Source organism: Berkeleyomyces rouxiae (assembly GCF_048999995.1).
Source record: "Berkeleyomyces rouxiae strain 22BRR77 chromosome Unknown BrBRR77_ptg000001l, whole genome shotgun sequence".
Taxonomy (NCBI): domain Eukaryota; kingdom Fungi; phylum Ascomycota; class Sordariomycetes; order Microascales; family Ceratocystidaceae; genus Berkeleyomyces; species Berkeleyomyces rouxiae.
The window spans coordinates 5,319,257-5,343,649 of NW_027396491.1; the positions used below are offsets into that span (position 1 = coordinate 5,319,257).

The 24,393-nt window shown below is 51.9% G+C and overlaps 9 protein-coding genes across 9 annotated transcripts; 8 read left to right on the forward strand and 1 right to left on the reverse strand.

Moving 5' to 3' along the window:
- Positions 1-968: 968 nt before the first annotated feature.
- BROUX77_001490 (uncharacterized protein) lies at positions 969-1,754 on the forward strand (the record flags this gene model as incomplete). Its single annotated transcript, XM_073745925.1, has 1 exon — positions 969-1,754. One exon carries the CDS (start codon positions 969-971, stop codon positions 1,752-1,754), a length of 786 nt encoding a protein of 261 aa, XP_073609725.1.
- A 313-nt stretch (positions 1,755-2,067) lies between these two features.
- Positions 2,068-3,496, reverse strand: BROUX77_001491 (uncharacterized protein; the record flags this gene model as incomplete). Its single annotated transcript, XM_073745926.1, has 2 exons — positions 2,068-2,721; positions 2,804-3,496. The coding sequence occupies 2 exons, from the start codon at positions 3,494-3,496 to the stop codon at positions 2,068-2,070; spliced, it is 1,347 nt and encodes a 448-aa protein (XP_073609726.1).
- Positions 3,497-4,226: 730 nt separating this feature from the next.
- On the forward strand, positions 4,227-6,626 carry BROUX77_001492 (uncharacterized protein; the record flags this gene model as incomplete). Its single annotated transcript, XM_073745927.1, has 2 exons — positions 4,227-4,487; positions 4,560-6,626. The coding sequence occupies 2 exons, from the start codon at positions 4,227-4,229 to the stop codon at positions 6,624-6,626; spliced, it is 2,328 nt and encodes a 775-aa protein (XP_073609727.1).
- A 3,040-nt stretch (positions 6,627-9,666) lies between these two features.
- Positions 9,667-11,250, forward strand: BROUX77_001493 (uncharacterized protein; the record flags this gene model as incomplete). The annotated part of the gene is made up of 1 exon (XM_073745928.1): positions 9,667-11,250. The coding sequence occupies one exon, from the start codon at positions 9,667-9,669 to the stop codon at positions 11,248-11,250; it is 1,584 nt and encodes a 527-aa protein (XP_073609728.1).
- Positions 11,251-11,760: 510 nt separating this feature from the next.
- On the forward strand, positions 11,761-14,093 carry BROUX77_001494 (uncharacterized protein; the record flags this gene model as incomplete). Its single annotated transcript, XM_073745929.1, has 2 exons — positions 11,761-12,516; positions 12,678-14,093. 2 exons carry the CDS (start codon positions 11,761-11,763, stop codon positions 14,091-14,093), a joined length of 2,172 nt encoding a protein of 723 aa, XP_073609729.1.
- A 154-nt stretch (positions 14,094-14,247) lies between these two features.
- Positions 14,248-15,012, forward strand: BROUX77_001495 (uncharacterized protein; the record flags this gene model as incomplete). Its single annotated transcript, XM_073745930.1, has 1 exon — positions 14,248-15,012. The coding sequence occupies one exon, from the start codon at positions 14,248-14,250 to the stop codon at positions 15,010-15,012; it is 765 nt and encodes a 254-aa protein (XP_073609730.1).
- Positions 15,013-15,902: 890 nt separating this feature from the next.
- On the forward strand, positions 15,903-16,385 carry BROUX77_001496 (uncharacterized protein; the record flags this gene model as incomplete). Its single annotated transcript, XM_073745931.1, has 1 exon — positions 15,903-16,385. One exon carries the CDS (start codon positions 15,903-15,905, stop codon positions 16,383-16,385), a length of 483 nt encoding a protein of 160 aa, XP_073609731.1.
- A 1,299-nt stretch (positions 16,386-17,684) lies between these two features.
- BROUX77_001497 (uncharacterized protein) lies at positions 17,685-19,440 on the forward strand (the record flags this gene model as incomplete). Its single annotated transcript, XM_073745932.1, has 2 exons — positions 17,685-18,233; positions 18,352-19,440. 2 exons carry the CDS (start codon positions 17,685-17,687, stop codon positions 19,438-19,440), a joined length of 1,638 nt encoding a protein of 545 aa, XP_073609732.1.
- Positions 19,441-20,196: 756 nt separating this feature from the next.
- Positions 20,197-22,486, forward strand: BROUX77_001498 (uncharacterized protein; the record flags this gene model as incomplete). Its single annotated transcript, XM_073745933.1, has 2 exons — positions 20,197-21,831; positions 21,905-22,486. The coding sequence occupies 2 exons, from the start codon at positions 20,197-20,199 to the stop codon at positions 22,484-22,486; spliced, it is 2,217 nt and encodes a 738-aa protein (XP_073609733.1).
- Positions 22,487-24,393: the final 1,907 nt, after the last annotated feature.

Here is a 24,393-nt window from a genome sequence, read left to right on the forward strand (position 1 = left end):
AACATTGGGGGGCTTCATAGAAAGTGTCAGCAGTCAAACAAGGGACTTAATTGAAACTAAGAAATGGCAACAAAGGGGCGGTAGCCTTTGTACTTGTCGGTATAAATATATAGTGAAGATACAAGTCTGAGCCAAGGATAAGAAATAGGCTCCTTGTAATCCAGTGTAGCTGTAATCGCAAGGAAAAAGAAGCCTTTGAACAAGAGTGGGCTTTCCTTGTACTTGATTTTCATTCTCTCTTTTCAGGACAGAATATCACCATTTTATGCCTACTGTTCGTACCAGGCTGATGTTCTTCTTTGACCTATCTTGTTACAAAGTCATACAATGCCTGGCGAGATCTTTGTCTTTGGGCGGCTCTTTGTCAATATTATTTCATGGAGCATGTTTGCCATGCACCTCAAAGATGGTCATATATAACTATCTAAAGACATCATTGATTGAAGGCAAAAGAAGGCAACTAATATGGAACAAAGAAGACGGGTCAAGGCTACGGGACATAAATATCACTAGGCTCATCTTGATATTTGAACTTGATGAACCTAGATCTTTATTAACCTTCACGACAAGAAACACAACCCTGATTTCATCAACGACTTCCACTTGGCCAAGTATGTCTTTCGACAGCCACCGTTGTTCTCGACATGGCGTCCACGGCTTTATTGGCTATTGCACCCATCGAGATGAAAAAGAAAACGAAGACGAAGACAACCGTCCCCGCGTTTCCCGACCCCGACGCTCCCGCGAAGAGAAGAAGCCCGAAAAGGTTAGACGTACCAGAAACAAGAGAACCGGAAATGCCTCCACTGAAGAATACCGTCATCTTCAAGTTAATGACCAAGGAGTAGACGAAAGAATTGAGCAAAGGGTAAATAACCTGTTTACTCCTGGTATGCCGTATCGTGCTACCCGGATGCCGCCAAGTGTTGTCCCACCTCCTTCGAGACCACCTCCGCCTCTCGGACCGTATGGACCACCTCCGCCTTTCGGATCCTATGGACCACCTCCGCCTCTCGGACCGTATGGACCACCTCCGCCTCTCGGACCGTATGGACCACCTCCGCCTCTCGGACCGTATGGACCACCTCCGCCTTTCGGATCCTATGGACCACCTCCGCCTCTCGGACCGTATGGACCACCTCCGCCTCTCGGACCGTATGGACCACCTCCGCCTCTCGGACCGTATGGACCACCTCCGCCTCTCGGACCGTATGGACCACCTCCGCCTTTCGGATCCTATGGACTACCTCCGCCTCTCGGACCGTATGGACCACCTCCGCCTCTCGGACCGTATGGACCACCTCCGCCTCTCGGACCGTATGGACCACCTCCGCCTTTCGGATCCTATGGACCACCTCCGCCTCTCGGATCCTATGGACCACCTCCGCCTCTCGGATCCTATGGACCACCTCCGCCTCTCGGACCGTATGGACCACCTCCGCCTCTCGGATCCCATAGGCTATTCAACCCTCCCGAGATTTGTGAAACATGCCTCCATTTTCAGAATCTTGGTCAGTCCCCTCCCTTTGACCCAAGCCGATCCACCTATAGAGTTCCTGCTCATCTGCAAGATCAGCACAACCACAGACAGCGCACGCGAGGAGTCCATCCCCCCCCTGTCCCGTCTCCGGCAAATAGCCATGTTGACGAGCCTCGAGCCACCCGATCTAGACGTCGTTCCCAGTATCCACGACCCACCCGCCGTCGTAGAGCGAGTGCAAGTGGTGATGACTTTGATGAGGCTGAATCAGTGATCGAAGTCTGGATTAACAGAGACCCCGAGTACAGCGAATCTTCCGATAGCGAAGACAGCGAGAGGGAGCACACGGGGCCCTTTTTACTGACCGAATTTTAGAGCAACTAGACAAGAGAACATGCACCAGCAAACCAAGGAAGTGACAGGATTTACATGCTTTTTTTTGCCAGTAGTAAACAACATGAAATAACAAAAGGTTAAAATAATATTTTCTGTCTTTCAGTTACCATGTGAATAAATATGCTTGTAGTCTATTGGTAGTAACTAACTCGGATGTTCTGTGTGGAGGGTTGAATAACAACAAGATACATCTAAACATGAGCCCACCCATTCTCAACAACAACTTGCATTTCGTTGATCAAACAGAAGTTTCCTGGCTCTTCATTTTGTGTATCTTCAGATTCCCAAGCACGCAGCCTGCTTGAGACAATCCAATCTCTTGTGAAGGTAAAGGAAAATAGCCTGCGTACTCGACTTTCCCAGAGCCCCTTGGCAATTTGGCCCCAGGTAAGCCAACTCTCGCCGTTTGCCGGATGCGTAACTTGGTATGCTTCGTAATTATAGGCTACTCGAACTTGTGGGTTAAGAAAGACTCCCATCTCCTTGGTCAAGGGGTTATCAGCGTGAATTAAGCAACATTCACTGCCTTCAAGATGATGAATAGCTAGAGAATCTGCAATCCCCCGAAAACGTAGTGGATTAACATCGTCTACGAATGGCGCAGCAGGCATAGCAACAATGCCATTCCAGCAGCTCTTGACAGGAACAGCAGCTTCATTGAGAAGTATGGCGTCACGGGACACTGTGGAACGAAAGTATGGCCATGTCGGCATTAAGTGAGCCTCCCCATCAGCGTCCCTGAGGGCAAATGTATCGTAGTATTGGGGTGGTTTTGAAAAATCCAATGAGCAGGCAGCAGCAAATACCCCATCATTAGTATCTAGAAGGCGAAGAGCATCCTCGGCCTATAGATCGTTAGCAGTTGAAGCAAAATGTTAGTTATTGGTATCAAGTCCTGGTCTATCTGTTCTGAGATGCTGAACTTACGGAAAAAACAACATCATTGAGGAAAAGAACCTTGTCGAAAGTTATGCCTGCTTTGTGGAGAGTTTCCAGGTCTCGTAGTGTTCGGTTGCGCAACCTTGCTAAAAATGGAATACGCCGTAGTTCGCGCCTCCCTCTCGGAGTATCAATCCATCCATCGCCAATGGGAGCCGACTCTATTTCATCTTTGTGAGTAGTGTGAGATCGTGTGATGTTCTTACGCACACCCATTTCCTCCAGCTGCGTATCAAACTCGTCAAGGGCCGCTTTGGTATCATCCCAGCTTCCACTCTCGTACACACTGACATAGACGTTTTGAGGCCCCAAGGCATCCGCTAATTGAAGAACAGCCCTGCCCCAGTGATTGCGGACTAGATGCCCATCATTCCAATGCATACTTGCAATATAGATTCGTTCACCGCGGTGGCGGCGAGACAGCTCCATGATGTCGCTGCTGTCGTGAACAACGGCTAAGTGTACGTGGATGCGCACAATATCCAGGATTTGGAGCAGGGCCAAAAGGAAAAAAAATATCCGCGGCCATGGAGTGCGCATGACACGACGAAATCTCATTCTTAAAGAGCGTGTGGTATACGTAGACCGAGCCTGATATGAGCTATTGGCCATGTCGAAGGGGAGAAGGGGAGGTGGCGACGCACGGTGTTTAGTTGGGGGACTGGCGTAGTTGCGCGCCATTGTGGTGAGAGATTATGAGAAGAACATTGGAGGTAGATGGAAGAGTGCATGTAATGGTGGCTAAACAGCAGTAGTGTAAAGCGTTGAGAAGATTGGTGCAGCATGGGCCAGTTTCTTTGGGGGCGGATAGCTTAGAAGCTCTGTTAATATCATGCCTGACGTTGAGGTGAGGTTAAATGTGGATCATAGACCGGAATAGGCCTACAGCTGGTGGCAGCTGGCAACAGCTGTCTCATGAACGAGCTCAGGGGCGCACAGGGATGATGGATAAGGATTTTGTTGGCGCGTCCCTGAGCAGCTGCCAAGTGGCCTGAACCATTGGAGCCGTAGCGAAACCGCGAAACATCCCACAGTTGTTACCAGACAAGGATAGCTCTCCAGCCAAGTTCCTCGGAGGCCGGGAACAAGACGTGATTTGTGACTTGGTTTTCTCTGTGATATCCGAGGCTTGAACCACACCACACAGGGCTTCTTTCCCTCTTGTTATCCGTTCTTTTTGCCACAATCTCTGGGGGTTATTTCCTGGAACCTTTCTCAGGTGAGTAGTGATAGTGTCATGGGTGATTCTTATTGATGCTGCATGTTGCAGTGCCGCCGTTGGCCTCGTTCATCCTGTGCTGACACTGCCCGTGTTCTATCATGACAGTGATAGTGCTCTGTATCTAGATCCAATACCAGTCCAATACCATCAATCAACGACATCTTGCTCCTCTGCCGGCCTGTTTCTACCATGGCAGGCCCATCAACGCCACAGGGCACCTTGAGGCAACGTAAGATCACAACGCGCGAATCCAGCACCAGCCCGGACCCCAACGATCGTATTCTCGATGAAACCATCAAGAAGAACAAGAAAGCCCAGCCAACCAAGGGCAAGTGCGAGGTGGCCCATTGGGTCACATTCTCGCTGATGACGTTGATGGCCTTTGGCACCCGGTTCTGGGGCATTAGCCACCCCGACGAGGTGGTGTTTGATGAGGTGCACTTTGGAAAGGTATGCTGAGTCAGGCTTTCGTTCCCGCTGCCGAACTTGCAGTTTTTCATTCTAATTTTATTCCTCGTGCAGTTCGCATCCTACTACATTCAGCGCACCTACTTTTTCGATGTTCACCCGCCTTTTGCTAAGCTGCTCTTTGCCTTTGTTGGGTGGATGGTTGGCTACGATGGCAACTTCAAATTCGACAACATTGGCGACTCCTACATTGCTAACAAGGTACCCTATGTTGCTTACCGTGGCCTCCCTGCTTTCTTGGGAGCCATGACTGTCTCTGTCGTGTACCTGATCATGTGGGAGTCTGGATATAGTCTTCCCGCCTGCATTGTGGCTACTGCTCTCGTTCTACTTGATAATGCCCACATCGGCCAAACCCGCTTGATTTTGCTCGATGCTACTCTGGTTTTGGCTATGGCCTGCTCGCTGCTCTTTTACATCAAGTTTTACAAGCTCCGACATGAACCGTTCTCGCGCAAATGGTGGAAGTGGCTGATTCTGACCGGTTTCGCCCTGTCATGTGATATTTCTACCAAATATGTTGGTCTCTTTGCCTTCATCACTATCGGCTCTGCTGTAGCCATTGATCTATGGGAGCTTCTAGACATTAAGCGCCCTGGTGGCGCCCTGGGTATGCCTATTTTCATCAAGCACTTCGCGGCCCGAGCAGTCGGCTTGATCATCTTGCCCTTCATATTCTACCTTTTCTGGTTCCAGGTTCACTTCGCCGTCCTGTCACGCTCTGGACCAGGTGATGACTTCATGACGCCGGAATTCCAGGAGACCTTGAGTGATAACTTGATGCTCGCAAACGCCATTGACATTCAATATCAGGATTCAATCACCCTACGCCACAAGGAGACCAAGGCGTATCTGCACAGCCACCCCGACCGTTACCCTTTGAGATATGAAGATGGTCGTGTGTCTAGTCAAGGCCAACAGGTTACTGGCTACCCCTTCAATGACACCAACAACTACTGGCAAATTCTCCCCGCTGATCACACTGATCAATCATTGGGCCGCAAGGTCAAGAATCATGATCTAGTTCGTCTCCGCCATCTTGTGACCGACACTATCTTGTTGTCTCATGATGTTGCCTCTCCCTACTATCCTACTAACCAAGAGTTCACTACTGTGTCTCTTGCTGAGGCATATGGCAGTCGGGTTAATGATACATTGTTTGAAATTCGCATTGAGAATGGCAAGGCCAAGCAAGGCTTCAAAACAGTTGCCAGCTACTTCAAGCTTATTCATTATCCTAGCAAGGTTGCCATGTGGACTCACACTAAGCCCCTTCCTGAGTGGGCCTACAAGCAGCAAGAAATTAATGGCAATAAAGCTATTGCTCCCAGTTCTAATGTTTGGTATGTTGAGGATGTTCCCTCAGTGGAGGCTGATAATGAGCGTCGTGTCAAGGAAGAGCGCAAGGTCAAGCATATGCCGTTCCTCAAGAAGTGGCTTGAGCTACAAGGTGCCATGTTCTACCATAACAATAAGTTGACTAGCAGCCATCCGTACGCTAGCCAGCCCTATCAATGGCCCTTTCTGCTTCGCGGTGTTAGTTTCTGGACACACAACGACACTCGCCAGCAAATTTACTTTATCGGCAACACCATTGGCTGGTGGTTGGCTAGCAGTTTGATGGCTGTTTACGCTGGTATTGTCTTGGCTGATCAATTATCCCTGCGCCGAGGTCTGGATGTTCTCGATCATCGTACTCGCTCACGGTTCTACAACTCTACAGGCTTTTTCTTCCTGGCTTGGGCTACACACTATTTCCCATTCTATCTTATGGGTCGCCAACTTTTCCTTCACCATTACCTGCCGGCTCACCTGGCATCTTCCCTGGTTACTGGCTCGCTGCTGGAGTTTATATTTGCTAGTGAGGCCACCTCAGAGACAGCGGCTTCTAAAAGTAAGAAGGGTAAGGTGGAGGTAGAAAGCAAGCACCATCTTACAGCATCAGAGCGTTTTGTGGGTCAAAGCATGATTGGTATGTGGGTTGCCTGTGGTGTTCTTGTCACACTTCTTACTGCTTGCTGGTACTTCTGGCTTCCTCTGACGATTGGCTATCCTGGTCTTTCAGTTGAAGAGGTCCAGACGCGCAAGTTCCTGGGTTATGACCTGCACTTTTCCAAGTAAGAACGGCTGGTCAAGGTTACTTGCACGAGGAGGTGAGGGGCAGAAATAAAGTGCTTGTGAAAGGCGCAGATGAAAGTGAGGTTCATAGCCTGATGAGACTTTGTATGGGAAACATATCATGTCACACTATTTATTTTTTTTATCGTCGTAGGGTCTTCAATAATGTTATCAAGTGAGCAATCATGGGGAGGTGTTGAAGTTCTTGTAGAAAACGAGAACCTGCTTATAATGGGAGTTGTTTAATAGTTGTAGTCATCTTCCCCTACGGGTCACGGAACAACTATCAAACTATCGCTGTAGGGATCGCTACAAAGAGGCCATGAGTGTCCAGCGTACATAACTAATGGAAGATACAAGCCTCACCAAGTAAGAAAGTCCAAGAAACGTTTGCCTTTTTAGCGCAGTAGTAGTTTACACGCTTTGACAATAACATAGACCACGGCATGGGTGTCATGGAGCCCTCCGCTGGAGCGAATAATGCGATGGGGCACAAGAATACGACTGGACAGGAATCAGCGAGCACTACCGCTGCTGCGCAAACATCAAGCATCCAGAAGATAAAGAATGCACAACGGCCTTTGGCTTCCCAAACCAAGGACAAGGTAGATGATATAGATGATGACGCCACTTCCCCGGCTGACATGATGGAAACTCAAGAGTATTTACGGCGGACGATCCTACAGAGTGAAACATTGGGCAGAATATCAAAACAGAACTGGGCCCACAAACAGCTCACGCAGCCCAAGTCGCCGTTCAAGAAGCCTGATGAGGAAATTTATCAGACGCCAGGGACAGACGCGGACTCCTCTTGGACGTGCATGTGCCAACAAGTCGAGAAGATGACGAAGCAGTGGAACCTTTCGAGGAAGACGGGAGAAGGGGTTGTGTCCCCCTATTGGGGCAGGCGGTAAGTTCCATTTCATTCCATCTATTTTACATCAATCGTAGTGTTCGTCAAACACTCATAAGATGACAAGGCAGGTCCTGGCAATCTGGCAGCGGCGGAGCCGGCTGCCGGGATCCTTCGATTTAGACTGCCTTGGTGACCGTAGTCTCCTAGCTCTGAAGAAACTGTAGACGCCGACTCGGGATTTCCCTGTGGTGATAAACATCTCCTGGAGCAGGATACATAAGGGGGGATACATGAAGACTGTGATAATGAAAAAGAAAAAGAACAGGAAAAAAAAAAGGAATCAGAAAACAAAACAAGAAAAAGAAGCAAGTAATACACGAAAAAAACACCCAAAGACAAAACAGAAGCACAAAATCACACCACGCCAAACGCCATCGCAGCTAGTCATTCCTCTTTCACCCTCTTCAACTTCTTGAGGAGCTGCTTGCATCCTTTGACTGTAGGGAGAAGCTTTTTAACGAGTCTCTCCGTCAGCCGTAGCCTCTGTGGGATCGAGTCACACGTCCACGGGTGCTACGGAGTCTTCTCCTGTCCACATCTCGGACAATCGTGAGCGGCCCCGGTGTGCTCGAACCTCTGGTGGTACGTGGCAAAGTCGCCGTGTCCAGAAATTGCTGCCATCAATGTGCCAATATCGAGTCGGTCGTGTTCCCTGTAGTCCTTGAACTTCCAAGGTTCGACGGGCTCTGGCTTGCCTATATAGGAAGGCCCGTTCTGCCCCCCCCCCCCCCCCCCCCACCACGTCTTGAACTCTGTGGCGGCCTCGAACAAAATCCAAGCGCCTGATTTGATTTTGATTTTATTCTTTTACGTCTACCTACTGTTATTTCGCAGCAATACGACGGTAAGGAACAGAGAAATCCAAGCGCCATAGTTTAGGAAGAGTATAAATAGAACAACAACAACAACAACAACAGAAGTTCTTCGCTCGCTTAGCTCAGTTAGTTAGAGCGTCGTACAACCTTCCCTCCTACAACCCTCGGGGGTGTACCTTTGAGGTCGGCCTCCCCCCCTCGAGCCTAGGCTGAGGGTCTCACGAGGACAGCAGCAGGATCCCAATGCTGCTGCCATTCTCGTCTCTTCAACATGATAACGAGCTGCGAAGCCAGAGTCCGCTTTCTCCCAACTTTGAGGGATTTCCTCGCCGTCGACTCGCCCCCTTTTCACGACACCCTCCTCGCGATCGCCGGCCCTTCATCGCCGCCACACACAACAACTCGTGGATCCATCTTCACAACTCGGGACTGTCCCTTTGAAGGTTCAGACAGTCCACCCTCGTCCTTTCTTCTTCTTTTGTCTTTCCTTTGTCCTGCTGTGGCACTCGGGGACTGCATCGGGCCTCAGCCATGGTTCGGTGCGGCGGCCACTTCGAAAAGCGGGAGGATACGCTCCTAGCCTCCGGAGGCTCACCTGGTATGGTTTTTCACCCGCTCAACGACTCGGGTTTTTCCATGCCACGCTGGTTGTGATGGTCGACTTTGTGTCTGGCCACGTTTCTCGGTCGAACGAATGTTGGTGGGGATGGTTAACTCTTTGTGGGGGTTAGGGTTTATCTGGGGAAATTGTTTTTTTTTTTTTTTTTTTTTTTCTTTTGTTACTTGTTTCCTTGTCGCATGCAGAATTCCATTTACTGGTTGTCCTACGCTCGCGCGGGGGTCGAAGGGCCCCGATGACCAAGGTCTTCTCATGTTTGGCAGGCCCGAGAGGGCCTGTGTCCGCCTCACGGCGGACCGTGTAATGCTTTTCATGTAGCTTAGTCACGTTAAATAAAGTCAAGTCAAGTCAAGTCAAGTCCAACCTTGGATATCGAGTAATGCGAAGGTCGCCAGTTCGACCCTGGTAGTGAGCATTGACGGCCGGTGATACATTCAAGCAGTGTTTACCGGCGCAAGATCTCTTTTTCTTTTTGAACTTTCCCGGAGCGTTGAGCCCGGGACCTCGGACACCAACATTTTCCTCGATTTTCAGAGGTATGTCGAGAATACCTCGCGAGTAGACAGGTAAAATAAAGACAATCAAATCAAATCCTCGATTTTCCCCAGAGGCATTTTGACCAAGCAATCAGCTACCATTATTGCAAACTACTTTACTTTATTTTCGCCCCCGACAGGCCCTGTCATCCCTAAGATGATCGCGTCCGTCCACGCGCCCGCGCCCGCCGCGCCCGCGTCCGCGCCTCCGTCATTGACGTACGCGCAGGCCACCTCGCCCGCCAGCGACCCCTCCCCCGTGCCCACCACTGTCCCCTCCTCCGCGTCGTTCTCGCCGAACCTCGCCGGCCAGGCCCCTCAGGGGCTCCCCTCTTCCGTCGCGCGCGTCGCGACAGGCGCAAAACGCGTCAGGAGCGAAGACGCGCCCCTCCCCCAAGAGGCTCACTACGCTCCCATCTCGCTCCCGGTCGGTCGCTTCCAGGCCCTGGCCGACAAGATCCGCACCAAGCAGGATGCGGAAGCGGCCGCGAGAGATCGCTTGGCCAGCATCTTCTTGACAATGGCCGACAACTGCCTAGCCTCCATAGCCCCCCACGCGGAAGCCTTCGCGTCTACCCGCCAGATCGTTAACGACCTAGCCTCAATCCTGGAGAACGGCCTAGTGGCCGTGATGACAGGTTCACCCCACGCGCCCCCCGCGGGCGCTGCCACAAACACCTCTCTCCCCCCGGCCGCACAGCCCGTGCCACCCGCCCCCAACATGGCCCCGGCCCCGGCCCCGGCTCCATCAAAGGCTCAGCCTGCACACCACCCCTCTGCTGCCGCTCCTGCAGCGCCCACCGAGTCCTCGGACAAGGAATCCTGGAGCACAGTCGCCCGCAAGGGCAAAAAAACATCCAAGGCCACCCAACCCGCCGCCCCCTCGACCGGGGCCCCAAAGGCCAAACAGGGCAATACCAGCTCAGCCCCCAAGGCTGCCCCCACCGACAACCGCCTTTTCGTGGTTGTGCCAACCGACTCTCCCCTCCGGAAGCTTTCGCCGGCCTACATCGTAACGAAGGCCAACGCGGGCATCCCCCGCGGTGAGGGCGCAGGCACCGCCACTGCCACCAAGACGGGCTTCGCCTTGACAGCCGTACGCGACGTCGGCAAATTCCTCAGCCACGCTGAGCGCATCCGCGCCAACCTGACTGCGGAGAAGGTCCACAAGAGGGATGCTTGGTCCAAGTACATCGTACACAGACTGCCCACCTCGATCACGGTCGAGGACCCCAAGACCCCCGGCGCCGTGATGCTCCACCGGGTCACCCTAGACGATGTCCGTCAGGATATCGAACAGGCCTTTGGTATCGTCTCCGCCAGCGCCACGCTGTCAAAGTACGTTGGCAAGGCAGGCGTGCCCACCTTCCGCGCCCACATCGCTTTCCACGAAGGCCTGGCGTCCCCGTCCGCGGTTCCCCGCCGCGTAGCGACACTTGGAGAGCTGCACATGGTCTCCGCAGACAACACCCTGGAGCGCTTCCCGTTCTGCACACGCTGCCGGGTCCGCCACTTTGACCGCAAATGCCCGGCCGATACCGAGACGCAGTCGTCTACCCCGGCTGCCGCCGCCCAGGGAGACAAGGCCCCGTCCCCAGTGCCCTCCCAGGCGCCTTCCACGGCCGTCACCTCGGCCCCCCCGGCCCGGCCGTCGTCACAGACGAAGAGCCCTTCAAGCTCCCAGGCTTCCCCCTCCCCTGCCTCCTCGGCGCCCAGCCAGCCATCGACCGCCCCATCATAGGCCGCCCAGCTGCAACCCTCCCCTCTGCCCACCTCCAGCGAGTCCCCTGAAACACGGGATTCAATGCAGGTAGACGACAATGACGAGGAACTTCTGTAAATGTTAGGACACCCTAACGACACAGTATTGCAAATGATTTCTGCGAATGTGCAAAGGCCCTGGACCTGTGCACAGTCGTTGCTACACAAGGCGCATGAAGACCAGGTAGATGTGGTCTGCCTCCAAGAGGCCCCGTCTAGCGCAGACCCGGGGAACAGAACGTTCCCTAGGCACCCCTCCTATCAGGTAATAGTCCCGGAGGGTAACTGGCGCTCGAATCCCCGAGTCGCCACATACATTTCGACAAAAAGACACGGGCTTCGCTTCCAAAAGGCCTACATGAGGGAGGAACACCGGGATGTCATCATTGTGGAGGTCCTAATCGGGGGGCGTACATACAGCATCGTAAACCTTTACAATGCCGGGACAGGTTCGGCTAGGACAGGGGAGGCGCTTCGTCTTCTGACCAGCATGCAGCCAGGGCCGCGGTCTGTGGTAGTGGGCGACTTCAACCTCCACCACAGTGCCTGGGACCCCCGATGCGCCACGGACGACAACGACGCCGAGCTCCTACTGGCCTGGATGGAAGAGCGAGCCCTTCTACTGGGCAACGCGGATGGGGAGCCAACCCACGAGTCAGGGAGTGTCATAGACCTTACCATAATGTCGTCGCCTCTTTTTGTCACCGGGGCGAGCGTGGAGCTACGGGACGATCTGACATGCGGAAGTGACCACTTCCCGCTCTTGGTGTCCATCCCGCTGCCAGGGCACACAGTGGTCCCGAGCCCCGCAGGGCGCTTCCTCATGGATAAGCTTGACAAAAAGAAGTTCGACGCGGCATGCAAGGCCGGCGCGGCTCGCCTGGACGACCTTGTGAGAGAGTACCGGAGGTCAGACGGCCAGATCCCGGAAAAAAAGCACATTGACGACTTCGCGAGACTGCTACAGGATGTGATCCTGGACGCCCTGGTCGCATCAACGCCCAGGTCTCTGGGCAAGGCCAAGAGCTACCCATGGTGGAACAAGGAGTGCAGCGTCGCGCGTGCGGAGCAAAGCGCAGCGCGGAACAGGGTGGAAAAGGCAACGACACAGGCCGCAGCACAAGAGGCCAGGACCGACCGCCGCGAAGCCAAGAGGCGCCTCAGGCGCGCACTCAGGAGCGCGGCTCGGGCTTTCTACGCCGACCTGCTGGCGAAGATCACTGATACCCGAGACCTCTTCCGTATAGTGAAATGGAGGACGAAAGCTCCGCACCGCCACTCCCCAGCACTATCGCCGGCGGACGGAGCGGAGGCCACGGTACAAGACACCACGGAAAAGATCGCTCTCCTTCGCAGCGTGCACATGCCTTCCGCCCGGCCAGGGGACATCGAATCCCCCGCCTGCAGGTGGAACCGAGGACCCGGGGCTCCAGGACGGAAGCCCCGCCGACACGCGCCCGAATCACCAGAGACGAGGTGGAAGCTGCTCTTTGGAGGCCGCGCAACACTGCCCCCGGCCCGGACGGCCTCTCGAACAACGTCCTGAAACTGGCCTGGCCCTCCCTCAAGCGGCAGGTCACCCATTTGTTCAACGCAAGCTTCTTCTGGGGCCACCACCCTGCCTCCTTCAAAAAGGCCAAGGTGATCACCCTGCCAAAGCCCAACAAGAAGGATCGCTCGTCGCCACGGGCCTACCGGCTGATCTCGCTGCTCCCGACCCTGGCCAAGTGCCTGGAAAGGATAGTCGCCCGCCGTCTCTCGTGCTGGGCGCTGGAGGCAGGTCACATCCAAGACAACTACGCCGGTGCGGTTCCGGGGCGCAGCGCCGAGGACATGTGCCTACGCCTGGCGCACTCTCTCGAGCGCACAGCCGACCTCAGGGGTGAGTCTTCGGTCCTCACCTTTGATATCAAGGGGGCCTTCGACGCCGTGCATCCGAACCGCATGGTCAAACGACTGGCGGACCTGGGGTGCCCGGCTGGAACATGTCGATGGGTGTCCTCGTTCCTGGCGGGCAGGCGGGCTTCCCTAACCTTGGACGGCGTCTCCGACGCTCTCCAGCCAACAGGTGGCAGCCTCCCACAGGGCTCGCCCATCTCCCCAATCTTGTTCATGCTGTTCATGTCGCCGCTGTTCAAGATGCCACTCCCCTGCACTCTCCGTGGGTACGCTGACGACGGTTGCCTAGTCAACTCAGACTCGTCCCTCGAAGGCAACTGCTCGGTTCTCTCCCGCTCTCTGGAGCTCGTTGACAGCTGGTGCACGGACAACGGCATGGCGCTCGACCTGACGAAGTCCGAACTACTTCACGTGACGCGCAAGCGTCATGGACAAAACCCAAGCCTGCGACTCCCCAACGGCTCTACGCTGGAGGCGGTTAGCCCTCGCGAGACCTTGCGCTGGCTTGGCGTGCGCTGGTCACGAAACCTCTCCTTCGTGCCACACATCCGAGACGTGGCACAGAGGACGGCACCGGCCATTCGCGGCATCCAGATTCTGTCCGGGTGCTGGAAAGGCGCCCCGATCAAGGGCGCCCTCACGGCGGTCCGCGCATGCGTGGTTGCCAAGCTGTCTTACGCTGCGGCCACATGGTGGCGCCCAACCCCGCCCAACGCTCCGCTGAGCCGCGGGTTACTGGGGGCCTCAAGGCTCCTCGACCGCACCGTCCGCAGAGGCCTCCGCGCCGCCCTGCCGCTATATTGCACCACACCCTGTGCAATATACAACCTCGCATCGGGCTTCCCTCCATGCGCTATGCGCTGGACAACCTCCTTGGGTCGGCTGCTCTCAGAGTCGCGCTGGCCCCGCCAAACCACCCCCTAGGCTCCGTAAGGCCTACGTGGGGCATACTGGGTGAGCTCAGGAGTATGCTCCCATACGAGCTGCCCACGAGCTTCCCGCCGCCGTGCAAGGGCAAGCTCCCTTCGACCCGGGCCCCGATCCGGGGTGACAAAGAGGCTGGATCTGCTCGGACAACATGGCAGCGGTAAGTAGGCTCACGTCCCGGGACGTCAAGCCCGGAACCTCCGAGGAACACCTTCGGAGAGCCCAAACAATTTGCGCGGACTGGTTACGTCCCGACGCCAACCATCCGCGGTCAAGATCGTGGCCAGATGGAGCCATTGAGGTGGAAGCGATCTGGGTTCCAGGCCACTCCGATGTCGTGGGCAACGAGCTCGCCGACAGACAAGCCGGGTGGGGCGCAGACATAATCGCCACAAGGACAGGCATGTCACTCTCCTGGGCACGCAGTGAATTCCGCGCCCGGGTCACTACTGCATTTCGCGCCTGGTGGGAGGCAGAGGGTCGCAACACCAGATTTCACCTGCGCCGCCCGGTGCAGGCCCCGAAGAAAGCTTGGACAAGTCTCCTTGACGAGACCGATCGCAACCTCGCCCGCGCGGTACTGAAAGCTTTGTCAGGACACGGCGACTTTGCGGCCTATCACCGCCGTTTCGAGCACGAGGACGCCGTGCTCTCCTGTCCCCTCTGCGGAGCCGACACGAGCCCAGAGCACATCTGGGTTTGCCACCACAACCCACAGCGGGTGTCCAGCAGCTTCTTTCAGAAGTTGATCGGTACCAAGCACGGAGCCTGCTGGCTGGCCGCCAAAGCAGCCAAAGCCCCCACGGCCCTGCTGGCTCACCGCCGCATGAGGCCGGACACGCAGGCGCAAGACGCGGCCCCTCCCGCGCTCCCTTTGCCACCTGGAGACGGCGTACCCTCGGGGTCTCCCCCTTAGCGCGTTTGCGCTACCATCACCTCCTTTTTCCTACTTGTTTCTCTCTTTATTTGTACTTCCCTTTGTTGTTTCCTTTGTATTTGTTTTTATGTTTGGTCTGCATCAGCGGCGAGGCCAGGACTCTAGGCCAGGTTTGGGGCCACACAAGCAAAGGATAGCCTCTGGGCTGGGCGGGTGGACACACTTTAGTCATTACACTTTGTGCGGGGGGTCTCTGTATGCATGGTTTGGATTCTGGGTTTCTGTTTCTATATGTAATTTCTGGTACTACTTGTAGTCCCCTGTCGTATGCCGAGAATACCTCGCGAGTAGACAGGTAAATAAAGAATCAATCAATCAATCAATCAATCAATTCGATACAACAGGGTCGACCCTCCCGCTCGCTCCCCGTCGAGCCTACCACCGCCCGCCCCTCCACCTCCCAGTGCGGGGGCTCCCCCGGGCCTCTCGGCTTAGCGCGCGCGCTGCCACTCTCGTCTGTTTGCTCGTTCTCCCTTTCTCTCTCTGCTTCCTGTCTTTCCTTTGTTACTTTTCTTTTGTCATGTTCTATCTTTCTTTTGGGTTTGGTCTTCTACAGGGTAAAGGCCGAGGCTTGGGGTCTTGTTTGGGGCCTTACAAGCGAAGGACAGCCATTGCGCTGGGCGGTCGGGGGACCCTCCGTCATTATACTTCGTGCTGTGGGGATTTTCTGTATGCATGATTCTGGGTTTTTGGTTCTTTAGCTTCTGTATGTATTTCTTGGTACTAGTTTTAGTCCCCTGTCGTATGTCGAGAATACCTCGCGAGTAGACAGGTAAAATAAAGACAATCAAATCAAATCAAATACCCTGCTACTCTGGTTCCAATATGCATAACTATACAATCTCTTAGTACACTGGGTCCCTGGTCACATGGGGGTACAGGGAAACGAAGCGGCTGACGAACGCGCAAAAGGAGGCGCTGCCAGAGACCACGCAGGGACAGAGTTTATGTCGCTTGCCCGGGCCCAGCGTTGGCGCAAAACATGGCTCCAGGAAGGCTCTGACAAGTGGTGGAACACCCAGAAGAAGCCCTCCCACCTGACACACCAGTTAGATGCGCCCAAACTCTGGAAGCACGAGTATAAAAGCTTCGGACGACAGACGGTTGGTCGGGTGCTGAGTGCGAGATCCGCTCATGGGGACTTCACCCAGTACCACCGCCGCTTTGCTCACGAAGACGCCGAACTACTCTGCCCAGACTGCAACGAGGAGAAGTCTGCCTTTCACGCATGGACCTCCGCCCATGTCGCTAGACCTTTCCAAGAAAGATTCATTCAGAAGCTGATCGTCTCCGAGAAGGGCTTCCGCGCTCTCGCAAAGAAGTTGACGCCCAGCGCCACGCAGGCTGAATAAACCCACACCACCTTCTCACATATTTCCTTTGTCTGCGGCGCCATCTTTCGAAGATATGGTTTTTCGTTTTTTGTTTTGCTTCTGTTCTGTCTTTTCTTTTGCTACCATGTGCTTTACTGCGTTCGTTTCTGTATACTTTCCTCTTTTTTTTTTTTTTCTGTTGTTACTTGTTTCCTTGTACCACACATGCAGAATTCCACCCACTACATATCCTACGCTCGCGCGGGGGTTGAAAAGCCCCGATTTCTAGGGTTTTCTCATGACTAGCAGATCCGCTAGGATCTGTGTCCGCCTCACGGCGGGCCGTGTAATGCTTTTCATGTAGCTTAGTCACGTAAAATAAAGTCAAGTCAAGTCTATACAATCTCTTAATCGTGTCTTTGGCGCAGAACGTTGTTAGTGAAAATCAAGCTTTGTTTTGCTGTTTGCCTGATCCTAAGGTTGGGGTCATTTTCAATGTTTCACAAAACACCCGCCCCACATACCTACAGGGATACATGACCAAATCGAAACACATCAGTCGCACAACAACGCCAAATGGATCCTTCGGACTTGAAACAACTGCTGACCGCACATATCACAAACTGAGCTTTGTTTGATCGGCTACATTGTGAAGCAACTTTTGACGAGTGTTTGGTTGCAAATTTGGATTGCCGAGTTTTCCATCCCAACTTTTCTATCGTAAATGTCATGATGCTAATGATATTTACTGTTTTGTGGTTTGTTTGATTTTCTTCGTCGGATATCGACTTGAGACTGGACAAGTGCAACACTCGATCCATCTGTTGTTTTCTAGTCTGTTCATGCAAGAGAGATGGTTCGGATTATTCCCTGAATCGTTGCTTCCAGATAGCTCCATTCTGCCTACAGGACAGGGTTACCCTGCATCTTCCATTTCCTAAGGCGTGATAACCCCAATCCAAACAGTCCCAGGCAGACAACTGTCACTCAGTTTTCTATATAAGCCACCTTCTCTCCGTGTCATTCGCTCTTTATCTTCTGCTTACATCCCATCACATCATACACTGCTGACCTTAACTCAACTGACCTCTCCTCTTCTCTTCTTCTTTGACCCTTTCGTTTCTTTTCCCAGGGATCTGTGATCTCTTTCCTTTCTCTGCCCCAACTTTTTTAATACTTTTTTTTTCGATTCTTTCTACTGACGCTAGTCGTCCTTCTGTTTATTATACATACTTTTTTTAGGAAAAGAAACGACCGGTGTATTCTCTTTTCACTCTATTTTATAGTTCCGTTTGCTCTCTACTTATTTCATCCATTTGCTTGTTCAACTTTTAAAAGATGAAGACCTCTTGTGTCACTCTCGTTGCCCTTCTCGGGACTGCTAGAGCCTACCCCCATGACCGTAAAGTCATTGCCGCGCGTGAGGTACCCCAGGAACATTCTCACAACGTTTTTCTGGACATTGTCCGCACTTCGTTGAACCTAAACAACCCACTTGGAATCGTCGATCCTGTTTTTGGTCTTCTTGGCAATGAGGCTGCCAAGGAAGGCGTCCAAGGCAACGTCAATCTCGACTGCCTTAAACAGCTGACTGCTGACCAGGCCTTCACCAATGCCAAGGCCATCAACGATGTCCGTGGCATGGCTGGTGCTTTGATGTATCAAGCTATTGAACGCAACACCCAAGGTGTTGGTGTCAAGAGTGCTCCTTGCAATGAAACTGCTGTAAACCCTGAAATCGGGGCTCTCAGCTCGCATCAGGACCCAGCTTCGCCTGATGCTGCAGCAACGAACAAAGGCATCACCCTAGAGCTAGCTAAGCAGCTTGCGCTTATTGGAGTCGATCCGCAGCTGGCTCTGGAGTCGGGAACCTTTACCCCTGGTGATGTAAGTTCTTGGCCCTTGTATTTCCATGTTCTCGCCGTCTGGTGAGGAATCAGATGTCATTCTCTGTTCCTTTTACTTGGCGATCCCATTCTCATCTTACTGACGCTAACTTTTCTAGCTTTCTGATACTACCGGCAAGGGCAACACGTGTGATACCCTTGAAGACGATCCCGGTTGTATTTTCTCGCAACGCCTGTTGGTTCTTGATGCTAGTCCAGACGAAATCAACGCTGCAGTGGCCAATGTACAACCCACATTTACAGGAACCGGTACTATCAGTGCTACTGATGTTGCCTTTGATGGTCTTCCAGTGGCCAGCAGCAATCCTGGTAGTACAACTGGTAACAATGGCCCTGCTAACCTTGTTGGTACCCCTGCCGCTCAAACTGGTTCTGAGAGCCAGGCTACTAGCACACCGCAGAACTCTGGTACTGATGCGCAAGAGAACGTAACTCGCACCCCTGAAAGTGCGACCAGCGCCGATACCACCTCTGGCACAAACATTCAAACTTTCACAGGTAGCCTTGGCGGAGCTCCTCCTCCGGTCATCCAGTCAACTGGCGATCGTCCTTTCAGTGTAAATGGCAACACATTCACCGGAGCTAATGCTGCTCTTGGGCGGTCTTGCGATATCCAGCACAATGCCTGTTCACGTGCTGTCAACTCTGGCACCCTGAGTGGAGACCAGTCACAGTGTGAGACACAGAATGCTGACTGCCGTGCTGCCATCACCCGCCGCGCTATTCGTCGTAGCCTCAAGCCCATGACTGCTTCGGCTGACACAATGGTATCCCGGGCTGTTTCCAACGCTGTCGGTGAATTTGGAACTTGCTCCGATCCCACCATCATCTTCGGAGTGCCCAAGGACCGCTCACAGAACGCCTTTTCGCCCAGTAACGAAGCTGACTTTAACCATGGCTCTGCTCTCAATGTTGGTGTTATTGCCGGCTTCATCTGCCAGCGTCTTCAGGATAGTTGCAAAGCTGAAGCTACTGCAGTGGCGAACTGTGCGCAAGCATCGACCGCGGCTGTGTCTTCTACTCAGGATCAGGCGGCTGCTGATGCCTTCAATGACATCATCCTCGGCCGTGGTAGCAGTGCCAACAGCATCATTGCCAAGGATATTCATAATGATAGTGATGCAAACCCCTCCCTCACTGCTACTGCCACGGCCAGCGCTACGGTTACAGTTACCGCCGTAGTTTAATCACGATAAGACACAAAAAAGCCCACTTTGGTAACTAATGAAAATCAATAAAACCTTGAGCCATTTCTATATAAAGAGGTCCCGATGTGCACGTTTCAACCGATTATATGTTGATGATTTAACGACTTGTTCATACTCCAGGATTCAATGAAACATTAGTAGAGCATTACAGGCTTAAAGAGTGAGAAATGTAACAAAACTTGTGCGAGTAAAACTAAGATTGGCCGGTGATTTGTGGAAAATGGTCAGACTACGTCTTGGATTTAGGTAAAGTTCGTGACTTGGAGATGTTAGGCACATGGATGAAAAAGCTTTTTGCTGTTGGTAAATATAGACCCTAGTGTCGTACCCTAGCCTTCTTCTTATCACGTGCCGCAATGCCATCCGCTTATCCACTCATATACAGCCTTTTGCCCAGGCCCTTCAGCCTCCTCCACAACGTCACTTTCCGACATGCATATCCAACGCGGCCAACCACAAGCTTTCTTACTCGCTGGAAATCTCTACCATCAGTCTCCTGTCTACCTAATAATAACATCATCCTAAGCATTGTGTCTCATGCACGAAGCCTAAAAAGCGCTCCGGTTGGCTCTCACTCTCACTTGAACGCGTGGTCCTATTAATTGTCTACTGACATTCTCGTGTTATTCTCATCACGAAGGCGCATTTCTGGCTCACCAGGCTGAATCTACTCGTACCTACTATATCGTGTGGCGTCGTCTCCCTCTCGCCAATCCGTCAACAATTTCAAAGATCATGCCGAGCTCCGAAGATGGGGAAATTCCCGAATTCACAAGTGCGGATTCACACATGAAGGCAAAGTCTTCGGCACTCAAGACATCCGTCGCGAGGAATAATGTTGACCACGTCTACAGACATGGAAGCAGATATGAAAACGGGACTGTCTCTCCAGACTACCGTCCCCATTCGTCGCTTCTGAATCACGCGAACAAGTCGCGCTACAGTCCATCGTCAGCTCGAAGTGCCAAGCGAAGCCGCAATGATCGCGAACGCAACGACAGCAGTCGAGTCCGCGACAATTATACCAGCAGCAATAAGCGACCCGAAGAAACGCGCCGTTTGCGCAACTACGATGATCCCGGCCAGTCGCCTACTCGAGCCAGTAGTAGACGTGACTACTATGGCAACCACGACCGAAACCACGATCGCAACGATCGTCTCATGCGACACGGAGGACGCTGCCATAGCCAAAACACCAACAACGGATCATTTGACAAAGGACCACGCAACCGAAGCCGGAGTCGGTCCCCCCCAGCAAGCAATAACGAGGCTCGCGTTTCTCGCGACACCAAGTCTTCATCTATTGGCGACAGAACTGATGGCGTCTCCAAAAAGCATAGGCAAGTTGCTTTCTCTTTTAACGGTGATGTAGTCATGACTACAGATGATACACTAGATGCTCCGGAGCTTTTAGCGATCGATGAAGAAGCGGAAATTGAGCGTCGTAAGCGCCGGCGAACCGAGTTGCTTGCCAAAGCCCAGGAAGCAACCGCATCTCCAGTATCGGATCCAGCGCTATCCTCAACTTCATCCAACATCACCAAAGCTAGCAAATCTTTCGCTCATACAGCCGCATCAGTTACCATGCCGGTCAACTCACCCACCACGCCAACCTTTTCCGATGACATGGCCAACAAGATCAAGTTGGCTCCCTCTAGTCGCGAGAATGCCCTATCGACTGATAGCGATAGCCATACCCCCATTGAGAGCAGACATGAAAAAGCCATCCCGGATGAGTCCTACTATCATCAACGTAAACAAGAGCATCCCGTGCGATGCGAAGATCAAAGTCGTCATATTGACGATGCTGATGATGACGATGATGACATGTTTGCAGATAACTTCAATGTCTCGGCTGGCAAGGCAAAGACTATTCCTGATTCAGAGGGCGCTGGTGGTCTTCTGGAAGAGGTAGACAAAGACGGCTACTACAAGATTCGCATTGGTGATATCCTGGCAGGACGCTATCAGTTGCAGTCTACCCTGGGTAAGGGTATGTTCTCCGGCGTCGCCCGTGCTATTGACTTGACCACCAAGGAACTTGTAGCTGTCAAAATCATCCGCAACAACGATGCCTTGCGTAAAGGCGGACTTACCGAGGTGACCATTCTGCAGAAGCTAAACGAAGCCGACCCCGAAAACCGCAAACATGTCATTAGATTTGACCGATCTTTCGAGCATAAGGGACATCTTTGTATGGTGTTTGAAAATTTAAGCTTGAACCTCCGCGAGGTTCTAAAAAAGTTTGGCAACAATGTTGGCATTAATCTCAACGCAACAAGAGCCTACGCATATCAAATTTTCGTTGCCCTTGCACATATGCAGGCTTGCACAATCATTCATGCTGATTTAAAGCCTGACAATATTCTGGTAAGCCGCTATCACTTTGCTCCCCATAATTGGCCCTTTTCCTCTTTCAGTCCATCAACTTACACCCATTTAGGTCAACGAAAATCGCAAAGTTCTCAAAATTTGCGATCTTGGAACAGCCATTGACCGTTCAGATGCAGCCACATCCCACGACGAAGTGGCGCCATATCTTGTCAGTCGCTTCTATCGTGCTCCAGAGATCATACTTGGCATTCCATATGATTACGCCGTGGACATGTGGTCTATTGGCTGCACACTTTATGAGCTGTATACTGGCAAGATCCTATTCACTGGCGACAACAACAACCAAATGCTCAAAGCTATTCAAGAGATTCGAGGACGCATTACACCAAAAATGTTCAAGCGTGGCCAGCTATCCGACGCCCACTTTGACGACAAGGGCAATTTCATTAGTGTTGAAACAGACAATGTGTTGGGAAATGCCACGGTCAAAGTTCTTCCTATGACCAAACCTACGCGTGATTTGCGTCAGCGGTTGATGAGTGCTACCAGCGAGATGGAAGAAGGCGAAACGCAAGATCTCGCGCTATTCGTTGATCTGTTGGAACATTGTCTAGCGTTGAACCCCGATAGAAGGATAAAGCCTGCAGAGGCGCTACGTCACCCATTCTTCAAGACCAGATTGGCGAACTAGTTGGTTCATGAAGAAATCAATACTACTTAGTTATAGCTCATAGTTAGATTTACTGCATGCAATATGGACGAACTCTGAAACGACTTGTACAATGTCAGTTCTTTGGTTGGGTAAGGTTTGCTCTCGTGTCCTTGTGCTCTATATATTGTGCGATTGCATGAATATTCAGAAGACATGAACGTAAACTAGATTTTCCACTCTTTTTGTAGCTTAGAAAATGACATGTTGGATATGTGTGTTGTTGGTAAAGAAAAACTTGAGTGTCTTTCCAACTCCCACGATCTTTGGTCACGATAGATTAGTGACGGTGTGCATATAGTCCTGTTCAATATCAAGGCAGACACACTTACTACGTGGCTCAATATACTCCTGCTCCATCGGACAGAGCTCCCTAGTTCTCTAGATTCAAGGGAATCTACAGGTGGTTGTGGTTTCCAAGGATAGTTATGAGTTCACTCCGAAACATATGCACCCTAGTCAGCAGCCTAGGACATCGATAATGCAGCCAGGAACTAGCTATAGTGACTTGTTATTTGCAAATCATAGCCTGTCAGGACAAGTCCAGGATCTCGATCTCCAAAGCCCAAGCTACATGAGAGTAATGGAAAAAAAAAAAGAAGAACATAACTAACTATAGTTATGTATATCTGGGCTTGTATTGCCGGCCGAGAAGATCTCCACACGCAGCATAAGACAAGAAGACCGGGCGCAAAAAGGCGGTCAGCAAGGGTGTATCATAATACCGAGCACCAAAAGCGAATGTTCTCAAACCTAGTCAATGGCTCAAGGTATTTTCCGCACTATAAGACATAGTATGTACATATGTAGTTATGTATGTCTGTGCATAGTTACATGTGTGCTATTCCAAGTGATTCTGCTTCAGGCTACACTTCATCTTCTACCAGACGTATTCACAGCGATATTTTACATGGGCAAAGAGTTTTTGCAATGATGTGTGATTGTGAAAACGCACCAGGATCCTTTGCGGAAATAATTTCCTTGGGTTTGAAATGAGTCTCCGAAAAAAGAATAACATGTACTAAAGCGAAGAGAGAGCACAGATCAAGCCATTAGTTATTGAAGATTATCGAAGCATTCTTCCGATGCGAGTGCATACTCCTACCCTAGTCTTTTAAGAGTGGCACATCCTTACGGGGCTCATGAGCGATGAGAGGTTTGGGATGATGAATTGAATTCTTTAGTGACGACGAATTTAGAAGTACACAGCTGGTTGAGCCTAAAGTACCAGGAACGTATGGGTGTTAGGGCTTTCAGGAGTTCCCTTCAGAAGTACGTATGTATGTACATATGTGCATCTAAAGGGAACTCCCATTTATGTGTGTAGTTAGTTGGTGGATCTACAATCTACAATAGGTCGTATCAATGCTGAAAAGACGCAAACAATCACGTCCAAGATGAATTAGTTAGTTGGCTGGATTTGGCAAGTTTTTGTAGATGTATGATGTACCTGTGCTACATAGATAACATACTACTTCAGCTGACGGGCTGGACAAAGGATTACCCTAACCAAGTGAGAGACAAAGTACTGGTCAGGTCAGACTGTTTGGTCTTTGGTTTTTGCCACTCCTTGTACTCGCTTGTACATAACCAAGCATAGTCATGTACATGTGTACATCGAATTGCAGTCTATATCCACCACTCTACACAAGAGTTTTATGGGTTTCATTCTTCCTGGTTAGTTTATCATGGCGACCAAAAATCACATCTCGCCTTCATCCTTATCAAGTCACCTTTTAACTCTCCGATGTAATCTTGGGGCGGCGTTTTGATAGGGAGTCAGGGTGCTGGTCCATGATAGCTGTATATTATTCAACTACTATTCTCAAAACCACTCCCATTTCTGTGAGGAAATCGTATATCCAACGTTGCCTCAATAAAAGCGGTAA